Source organism: Solanum tuberosum, unplaced genomic scaffold (genome assembly GCF_000226075.1).
Source record: "Solanum tuberosum cultivar DM 1-3 516 R44 unplaced genomic scaffold, SolTub_3.0 scf00483, whole genome shotgun sequence".
Classification (NCBI taxonomy): Eukaryota; Viridiplantae; Streptophyta; class Magnoliopsida; order Solanales; family Solanaceae; genus Solanum; species Solanum tuberosum.
Window position 1 is genome coordinate 145,316 of NW_006239406.1, and position 10,512 is coordinate 155,827.

Sequence of the window (10,512 nt, forward strand, 5' to 3'; positions counted from 1 at the left end):
GGATTACGATTATTAGGAATACTGCGTTAAGAGCTTATGAGGAACACATACACCTTAGTTTCTCTCTCTCATTGATAACAACAAAGTTTGACTCTTGCTCACTTGTTACTTAAACAACAATCAGTTATTTGTTTCACAAATCCCCCCCCCCTTATTTACTTGTCTCGGAAATAAGTTGACTAAACGAATATAATAGGGAGTTAAGTTTAAGTCTAAACCATATTCCTCGTGGGATCGACCCCAACCTACAAGTTGGGTTCTTTATTTGACAACGATCGCTTATACTTCTTTAGGAAAGTGTAATTTGAGCGTATCAGTGGTATAATCATTTTAGCGAATTTTTGCTAATGGAAGAGTATAAGAATGACTCTATTCATCTTTGTATTTTTATACAAAGGTTGAAATTTAAATTTGTTATAATATTTGTATATGTTGATGACTTGAATATCATTGGCACTCCTAAAAAGCTTTCAAAAGCTATTGAGTGTTTGAAGAAAGAATTTGAAACGAAAGATCTTGGTAAGATAAGATTTTGTTTTGGCCTACAGATTGAACATTTGACAAATTGGATATCTATCCAACAATCAACATACACTAAAAAGGTGTTGAAGCGATTTTACATGAATAAATCACACCCATTGAGTATCATGATGGTTGTGAGATGGTCTGATATAAATAAAGATTCATTCCAACCTCAAGAAAAGGAAAGAACTTCTTGGTGATGAAACTTCATATCTCAGTGCTATCGGGGCACTTATGTACCTTGTCAACAATATCCGATCAAATATTTAATTTACAGTAAATTTAGTGGCGAGATTTAGCTCAAGTCCAACAAAAAGACATTGGAAAGGTGTTAAGCATATATTCAGATATCTTCAAGGAGCAATTGAGATGAAATTGTTGTATCCTAATGCATTCAAGTCAGAAATGATTGATTATGCAGATGCGGGATATTGATCTGACCCACATAAAGTCTGATCTTAGACAGACTACTTATTCACATATGGAGGTATAACTATATCATGGCGTTCGATGAAAACACACAATTGTTACTACTTTTTCAAATCATGCGGAGATAATAGTCATTCATGAAGCTAGTCGAGAGTGGTATGGTTGAGATCAACGACTCAAACACATTTTGCAATTATGTAATATTTTTCTGCCAACAAAGATTTCAACAATATTATATGAAGATAATGTTGCTTGCATAGCTCAATTAAAGGAAGAATAAATCAAAGGAGATCGAAAAAAACATATTTCACCTAAGTTCTTTTTCACACATGATATTAAACAAATAGTGAAATATATGTTCAACAGATTCATTTGAGTGATAATTTTACAAATTTATTCACAAAGTCTTGCCAATGTCAACATTTGAGAGCTAAGATAAATGGTTGGAATGCGTCAGCTTTGAGATATCAAATAAAAATTTTAGCGGGGAAAGTAAAATATGTGTTGTATTCTTTTTTTTCTTGAAGGTTTTGTTCCATTAGATTTTCCTGGTAAGATTTTTAATGAGGCAGCACTCAAGGCGTATCACAAGATATGTATACTCTTTTTCCTTCACTAGGTTTTTTCCTACTGAGTTTTTCCATGTGAGATTTTAACGAGACAATTATTTATAAACATATCCAAGGGGGAGTGTTATGAATTCATTTAATTGTGGATGTTTTATTCATTTAACTCTTTAACATACATGTATCTTTTAATGAATTACTTAAATATTGTACCAACATATTTGTTAAAGGTTGTAAATTGTGCATCCTACAAAAGGGTATTAGAAGATACACTTGAAAAGAATAAAATAAGACTCTCTACATTCTATTGATTAGGATGGAAGATAATAAAATAAGACTCTCTAATAAGAACAAAGTTGATTAGGATGGAAAGATTTTGTCCGCCTCAGTATATACTATTGTATTTGATTTACTGATTAAATGAAGACAAAATGATACTTATTCACCTTTGTGGAAGATATACTTGAAGAGAATAAAATAAGGCTCTCTACATTCTACTCTCAATATCATTTTGTCTTCATTTCTTGTTTAAAAAGTGGATCACTGCTTTATGGAGAAAGAACAAAGTTGATTAGGATGGAAGACTTTGTCCACCTCAATACTTATTATTGTATTTATTATATTGATTAATTGAAGACAAAATCATACTTCTTCACCCTTGTGGAAGATACACTTGAAGAAAATAAAATAACACTATATTCTACTCGCAATATCTTTGTCTTCATTTCTTCTTTAGTATTCTTATATTTTCCTCTCATCTTACAAGAATTTGTACCTTTTTTTATTCTTCTTTCCATTTTTTCTCCTTGATAATATTTTGTAGCACTATAATGCACTTTTACTCCCTTTTCATGATGTCTTTGATTTTCTTTGTTTATCTTTCTTTGGCTACTTGAAAGTAAGAGTTGTGACTTATATGTTTTTATTTTGAAAATCAAATGATTATATAAATATAAATTTGTACGAGCAGATTAATCAAATAATTTTCAAAATTATTAATTCTAGAAAGTGAATCGTTGCTTTGTGAATAAAGAACAAAGTTAATTAGGATGGAAGGACTTTGTCCACCTCAAATCCTCAATACTATATTTGTTTTATCGATTAATGGTCTTGTCAAAAACTTATTTTGATCGTCTCCCTGGTATCCTCCCACTTTATTTTGATCTTCATTTATTTACTTTTCTCATATTTATTCATCTACTTTTGTTCACTGTGCTCGAACAATTAAGAAAATTATGCTGTTTTCTTTAATTTTGAGAACACACCAGCATGGATTTTAATACTGAGGAAATTGATTTACTAGATTGCGTCTCTCTCTCTCTCTCTCTATATATATATATATATATCATTGGATTTCCACTCATGGACAAAGAGAGCTTAAGAATGACATAAAAATAGAATCTTATCATTCATTTCGTCAAACATCAGTGTTTCCTATAATATAATCACAAACAGATTTTATCATTATTCTTAACCAGCCACCCCCTTGGAATAAAAGGGGAAACAATCGCGATTTGCTTGAACCAGGCATCCAACTATATGGCAAGGATGAACTTCTCGAGCGCGAAGAGCCTAGTTGCAGGTCAGAGACCGCTGATAGTTTGATACCCACAAGCTAATACAAGGCAAAACCGGATGTGTAAATCTTGAATCTTTTAAGTTAATTCATTGATGACGTGACTTCAATGGCACTACCTAATGGCCATGCTGCTTCAACTAGGGAATTCTTGTATTTCACCTTTTTCACCAATGTCATTTCTTGACGAGCATCAAGTCCTGTCCAATAAAGCATTCAATGACTAAATGAAACATACTAAAACTGATCTGTAATTTGTGTATTTCCTGAAGGATGAATCTAGTCTTACCAAATCCATCTACAAGTAGTGTGTACTGGTAGACAAGATCCATGCACAAGTATGGCAAGTTATCTGGCTCCACACTAGGAAATGTAGCTTTGGCATCATCAAGTCTAGTATCACAAGCACGTCTAGCTGCACTCTCAAAATCAATTGGGCGAACTTTAGCAACAGCTACATTTGGATCAACAAAACCAACCTGTGCCCACAAGACATTATATTAGTTGCAAAACCATAGAATAGTAGGGAATTTATCCTTTCTCGGAACAGCAGCAAAAGGTACAATTGTAACCCATCAAAGTTTGGTAAGCATCTAACTCAATGGTGACTCGTACCTCAACAGCTCTATCAAAGAAAAATGAGGCCACAAACATATTCTTCTGACCATCTCCGCCTCCACCGTTCCACACTCCACCAAAGGTGCATTTCATGTGGGTGCATGTTGATTCATTAACTTTCAGAGCCTTCAGGGCTACCAACCTACAATTTGTCATGCTTGAACCCTCAGACATAGTCGATGCTGGGTAAACTTTTCCTCCATACTTGTAGGACCCTTGTAAAGAAAATATTGTCAAGACAAATTTACTTTTATAGGAATATATAGTTGATGAAATAATTCCAGTACCATATTTGAACCCTTTCCTCAAAATTTCATTAAATTCAAATTCAGTTCTATTTAAGTAGAAAAATCTCTTCCTTTCTTTGTCCATACGTATTTCAAACATTTCAGATCTGGAGGGGTAAAATTTCACGTGATCTGCACATGATGACACGACTTCTGGCAAATTTTTGAACTGGATAGTCAAAAGGTTTGACAATAAAGATGAGTGACTTGCTTTACGAGTAACTAAACATTTAAGGACAACCTTGATTTTGGGGAAAACAGAAGTTGAAACTTCACAGAGAGGATTTCTTCTTACTGTTTTAGTGGATTGTTAAGAGAAAGGTTTCTTCTCTTACTTACTCATTGAGAGACAGAGAGAGATGGAGGGAGGTAAGTGATGCTTTGAAAAAGACCATCGCACCAAAAGAACCAACTATGGGACAGAAACAGCAGCATTGAGAAAAATAGTAAATACCATGATGCCCTGTCAAGATGCAAGGACTGCCAGATTCCTTGGTCACCTTCAGAATCTCAGCTCGAGCTGCAAGCAATCCATAGCGCAGATAACTGCAAACAAGATGGGTAAATCACATTAAATATGTGCAATAAAAGGGTGAGAAAACACAAGGAAACCCACATGTCCAGATATCAAGTGAAACTGCAAATAAGTCGGAACAGAAATTCAAGGTAAATTTAGCAAGTGTTAACTGGGTACCCTGACATATTCTGAGATCATATACATCTTTACATATGATGAGAATTGAGACGGACCTGTGAACATAGAGGTAATATTTTACCCCCTTGAGATACATCTCTTGCACATACGTATTCTCTCCACCTGATAGCTTTGGAGCCTTTTGAGCATCTGACTCTGTGATGGCATATGCCATCTGTACTGAGCCACCTCCAAGATCAACCACTCCAACAGTATCAGAAAATTTCCTACCCAAATTGCCTAGCAAATAATTAATGGTGACCTGCACAGACATTTGTAATACAAATTCAACAAACTGTATCAATTGGTTGACTCGTGTATCCTACATTCAGTTTATGAACACAAGGTTAGATGGGTCATGTAATCCATGTGGTTGGATTAACGATCAAGAGAAGATAGCACAAATGTGATCAATTTTACCTACATATGCAAAGATCTTAAATATAAAAACAGTTTCACTAGTAAAGCAATCTCCTCATTATTTTATGAAGTAATAATGTTCATATTAACAGGGGTAAAAAGTGCCTGTATACCAAAACGTAGAGAACCTCACAGCAAAACATGGTTTTCTACAAAAGCCACCCAATCCTCTATACCTAGGCTGCTTCTAGGCAAACCTCCTGGCTGTATCTGCACCCCTGCCTCCTTAGGAACTTCATGAATGCAGAAAAGAAATAAGAGCAAAGAGACTATTTCTCAAATAAGCAAAAATTTTCTCTATGCCCTCAAAAGCTCTTATGTTCCTCTCTTATACGGTCCACATGAGTGCCAATCAAGCAACAATCTCAGTCTCTGCTTCTTTTCTTCCGTCTTCTAAGAGCCCAACTAACCGTTGAGTCTTTCACAGTGCCAGGCACCACCCACTCAACTCCAAACCATCTCAGAATTCCCCCCCACAAAGAAGACGCTAACCGACAATGTAATCAGAGGTGGTTTACTTACGTCTTCTCCAGATTATATATAAAATACCAACTGACACAAGTGATCTCCCTTTTTCATAAATTCTCCGCCGTCAAGATTACTTCCTTCACAGCTAACCAAGTGAAGAAACAAACTTTTTGAGGTACCTGGAGGTCATATTAAACTGTGTGAAAAAGTGGTATTCCTCCCTAGAGAGGAATTTCTCATAAAGATTTGACTGAGAAAACACCACTTCCTCCTGTCCTCCATCATTTACAGTATCCGTAAAAACTTATTGTTGGTGAAGTAATCGAGTCAGATTTTGAAATTCTCCAACCTCCCAGTCTTGAAGATTCCTCCCTAAACCTCAAATCCCATATAACTTCTCCCCCTTGCATACTCCATAACCAATGGACTAACGTCTTCTTTTGACAAGAGATATTATACATTTTAGGAAATGTGATTCTCAAGATGTTTTCTCCAGGCCACCTATGACCCCAAAATAATGATCTAAATTTTATGATTTGGGGTATGGATCCAAATACGAACACAAGTACGAGGATTCGGCTATAAATAATTCAAATATCTAAAAATAAGAGTTATATGTCAAAATTATGAGTCATAATTTGGAAAACTAACAAGGTATTCTGAGGAGAAAATATTGATCAAGAGGAGAATCACAGAAGGAGATGTAAAGAAAAGGACTGACATTGAAATTTCTACATACGAGGTATTTCTTTTTCTTCAATTTCACCTTAACTTTTAGTTTGATTACAGAAGTCACTGTATTTGTCCCAAACTTCACCGTCAATATTAGTCGAAGTACCCAAAATCAATTGACCAGATGCGGTACGGATCCCATACCCACACCGACACTCACATTGTGTCCACACAGGAGCGGCACTGAAAATGAAGAGCCTGTGTAACTTAGATTGTCCAAAGGCATGCCAATGTAAACTGTTGACATTTTCCCCACCCTGCATCGCAAAATGTTGGCTAGAGTCGCACTTGTACAGTCTCTTTGGGAATAGACTTTTTTCCTCCCGTTCACAATCAAACCAGATGTTGCTTCATATACTAGTAGAATATCTTATTTGTTCTGCCCTAGCTTCACAAAAAATTATTGTGTCATCTACATTAAGTAAATGAAAGATTTACATGTCCTCTCCTAACCTATTGCTCATCTTGAATCCTCTTAACCACCTGTTCTGGATTGTAATCCTCATCATACTTATTTTATGAGAACTTGTAATCCTCGCCATACTATTGTAGCCTTACTTGGCTAGAATGAACAAGAAAGGTGTCAAAGCATCACCCTGCCTGAGTCTCCTTTCTAATGAAAAAAAGCAACGAAAAAGGCTCAAAAATGCCCTTGACCTATTAGTAATGGTTCAGAAATGCCCTCCTTCCACCTATTGGTTTTAAAATGTCCTTAACGTCTTCTTTAGGTTAAACAATGCCCTTTTAGTTAACAGAAATCTGACATGTAATTCAACTAAACAAATGGCCAATTTTCATTGGTCCACATATTTTTTTATCAAATAAAAAAGCCCCACCCAACCCAACACCCAAACCCGTTTTCCAATAAATCTAACCCATCTTGTAGGTCTGAAGTCCCATAATTCAGATGCACCTACTTTCTTTGGGTTGAGAGCAACATCTGTAGCATTGAAGCTTCTCCCGAACACTTCATGATAGTGGAAACATTGCAAAGTATTCATGATGTCTTCTCTTAGCATATCCCCAAAAGACTGTAAAGCTCATTGAGAAGCCACCTGGACAGTAAAATCTCCAATTTGCATATTCTACCTTTTGTTTCAAACACTATAGGATGGGAATACGGATAAACTTAAAGCTTTTTCCCTCATCCCTATCTTTAGGATGGGATAAGTTATCAAATGAACTTAAAAGCTCAACCCTTATCCCCACTCCATGGAAGTGATAGAATATCCTGAAATGAGTAGGATAATAATCTCATCTTTCAGATGGGATCAGTTGTTTTCCTGCAATCTGATCTAGTGTCACTAAACATGGCCTAAAGGCTTGAAGGAGACCAAAATACTTCTGTGGAAATTATAGGGATACGATGTGAATGCAACAAGAAAGCATTTGGGATGATAAGAGTCCTTGTTCTCTGGTTCGACAACTCCAACTAGAGTTGCTATTCATATGAAGCTTCTTCAAAGGCAGCTTCAAAATGTTAATTGGTAATACTGAAAAATTGGCATGACGGCCATTTTCTACTTTTGGTTGTTCTCTCCTTTAAGCTGAGCTAGAATTCACTTCTTTCATTCTAGTTACCCTACATCTTGGCATAAAGAGACAACAACTTTGAATTAACTAATCAACATCACACAAAGGGTAAACTACCAGAAAATGATCCTTGACAGGAGATCATAACCACTACTTCTCTCTGGTCTCTACAACAAAATAAAAACAACATACCCTGTGTAATCCCATAAGTGGGGTCTAGGGAGGGTAGGATGTATGTAGACCTTACCCCTACCTTTGTGAGGTAGAGAGGTTGTTTTTGGTAGACCCTCGGCTCCAAAAAAAGTTCAAGAATCTCGAATTCAAATTAAGCAAGCACCTATAACTTCAAATGACATGGTAGTTCTAAGTACAAAGAAGAACAGAACAAGTTGAAATCCATATTACATACCCATTGATAAGCACCTTCCTGACTCCCGTCAAGAACAGTAACCCAACTCCCTTTTGACTTGAGGCTGCTTTTGCTCTTCAGAAAATCCCTCACCTTCAAATGAGATTTTAGTGATTCAGAAATTCAAAATAGAAAAGGAACAGTTAAAATTCTATTATAAGACATGCCCAAGCAGAAAGAAAGCCTGTTACGAAGGATGGTCTAAGAAAGGAATCAATTTTACCGCTTGAAGAATCTTGTCAGATGTATTACCTCCCAACTGCCTCAAACCTGCAGTTGCCTAGACATACTCCACATCAGTATTCGGTATATTGAGTAGGCTAAAGAATCTAATGTCAATCTAATTCTATAACTGTATCCACTCACCCCAACTCTGACTGGTGTGTTACTGCGCAAATCCATTGGAACTACATCCTCAGCTTTTTCCAGAAGTGACTGAAGAGATTTTGCAGCCGATGCAGGGTCACTAGCAAATGCACTCAGCCCTGGTTTTTTCTGTAGTGCCAAATCCAACTATAGATGAACAATTGGTGCCAAGAGAAAGCCTTTACACAATAAGGTGCTCATTTGCAACAAACTTACAGGGTACATTCTGTATGGAGAAAATTTTTCTATGATAAATGTTTTACCATGGGAAATGCTAATTAACAATGTTGGATGTGTATAAGAGTAGGTGGCATATTGTAATGTTCAATGAAGAACAAGATTATAAGTATAATGTGTTGATGATACTATTGAGTAGTAAAGGTTAACAACAACAATTGAATGGCAGAAGTCTAAGTGACAAGAGTAATTTTTTCCTAAAAAGGGATTCCATCAACGAAAGTACGTTCTGCAAAAACAACTTTGACACACCAAATACACCCAAAAAGTATAACCTGCAATTACGGGCTCCATTTGAGCAGCATTTTGAAGAACAAAATCAACTCAAAATCTAAAAATTACCTGCAGGAAGAGCTCGAGGTCATCGCCAATGGGAACAAGATCCAAATGCTGATCAAAACAGAAAACATGAACCCTACTACCAGAACTACCGGCATCAAATATAACTGCATAATTTCTAGATCCAAACTTGGGTGAAAACTTCCTATTAACTGACCCCATTGAATCAGAGTAATTCGTCGGCATTACAAAAAGGACAAAACAAATAAGCAACATAGGAACCGAAATCACTAAAATCACTCCACGATATCTATGGATCTTATCAGAAAACGAGTCCCCATGTTGTTGCCTGTTACGTTTCAACATTTTCTCATGCTCCATTTGAATTGGGTCTTCCTGTTGCATATGCTCTAATAGTTCTGCTGCTGATGGTGATCGGTATCGGATCTGACCGTTACCCGGCGGCTTCTTGGACTGGGTTTCTTGTATTGACTCCAGTTCGTTCTTCTTTCTTCTGTACTACAAAACTAGAAGCAAAATTTGAAAAAATTGTACAGCAGGAACGGCTGTAAAGCAAAATGCCGCTCCTGTAGAGATTATTGCTTTGAGAATATTGGGTTTTATGTACACTATAGGAATCTTGTATTGATGGGAAAGGGGCTGATCCGAGAGTGTAGGATAAGCAAAGTGGTGAAGTTCAAAGGGGAAGAAGAAGAACTTTCGGGTTTACGTCTGTGGAAATGGACGACTGAACTGTTGGACCGGGCATGAGCAATTTGCCACTCTAGTGACTAGTGAGTGGCACAAGTGGAGAGAAACTAAGCTCTGTTTGTCCGTCACTCTGTTGGATCATTGTTACTCATTGTATTGTATTGTATCATTATTATATGTATAATGTTTATTTTGATTGTTATTTAAAATGTATTGTATTGTATTGTATTGCTAAATTTCGTTATTATATAACAATGAAAATCCCTATTTTATGGACAATCGATTTGATGTGTTCTCATTGTTACTTAATTTCTTTTTTCAATTATATCTTTACGTAATATTTCAAAATACTATTTTGCCCTTTACCTTATATTATTTAATTCTAGTCAAACCTCCTACCTTAGAATAATTAAGAATATTTTAGTAAATTTATAAATTACAATACAGTATGATACAATCAAACCAAACAATTAAAATGTTATTAAACAACAACAAACAATACAGTCTAGTCAAACATTATATCTACCATACAATAGAGTACAATACATTATAAAACAATGGGTAACAATGATCCAAACAAAGTGTAAGACATGTTGGTCGAAAACTCACTTAAATTTTTATTTTTTTTAGTTTCATATTTAAATTATTGAAATTGTGAATTTTAT

General features: G+C 35.6%; 1 protein-coding gene across 1 annotated transcript; it reads right to left on the reverse strand.

Moving 5' to 3' along the window:
- Positions 1–2,877: 2,877 nt before the first annotated feature.
- Positions 2,878–9,939, reverse strand: LOC102590497 (apyrase 1-like). The gene is made up of 9 exons (XM_006364197.2): positions 9,200–9,939; positions 8,621–8,749; positions 8,478–8,534; positions 8,255–8,347; positions 4,749–4,954; positions 4,453–4,544; positions 3,709–3,926; positions 3,383–3,572; positions 2,878–3,293 (listed from the first exon to the last, which is right to left on the reverse strand). Exons 1-9 carry the CDS (start codon positions 9,539–9,541, stop codon positions 3,178–3,180), a joined length of 1,443 nt encoding a protein of 480 aa, XP_006364259.1. The 5' UTR covers positions 9,542–9,939; the 3' UTR covers positions 2,878–3,177.
- Between the last annotated feature and the right edge of the window lie 573 nt (positions 9,940–10,512).

Excerpts from the sequence above, each read along its gene's own strand:
- LOC102590497 (XM_006364197.2), bottom strand. The coding sequence starts at position 9,541 with ATGCAACAGGAAGACCCAATTCAAATGGAGCATGAGAAAATGTTGAAA. Across the intron at positions 3,927-4,452 it reads CATCTTGACAGGGCATCATG|GGTCCTACAAGTATGGAGGA; the intron begins GTATTTACTATT and ends TTTCTTTACAAG. Across the intron at positions 3,573-3,708 it reads TCTTTGATAGAGCTGTTGAG|GTTGGTTTTGTTGATCCAAA; the intron begins GTACGAGTCACC and ends TTGTGGGCACAG.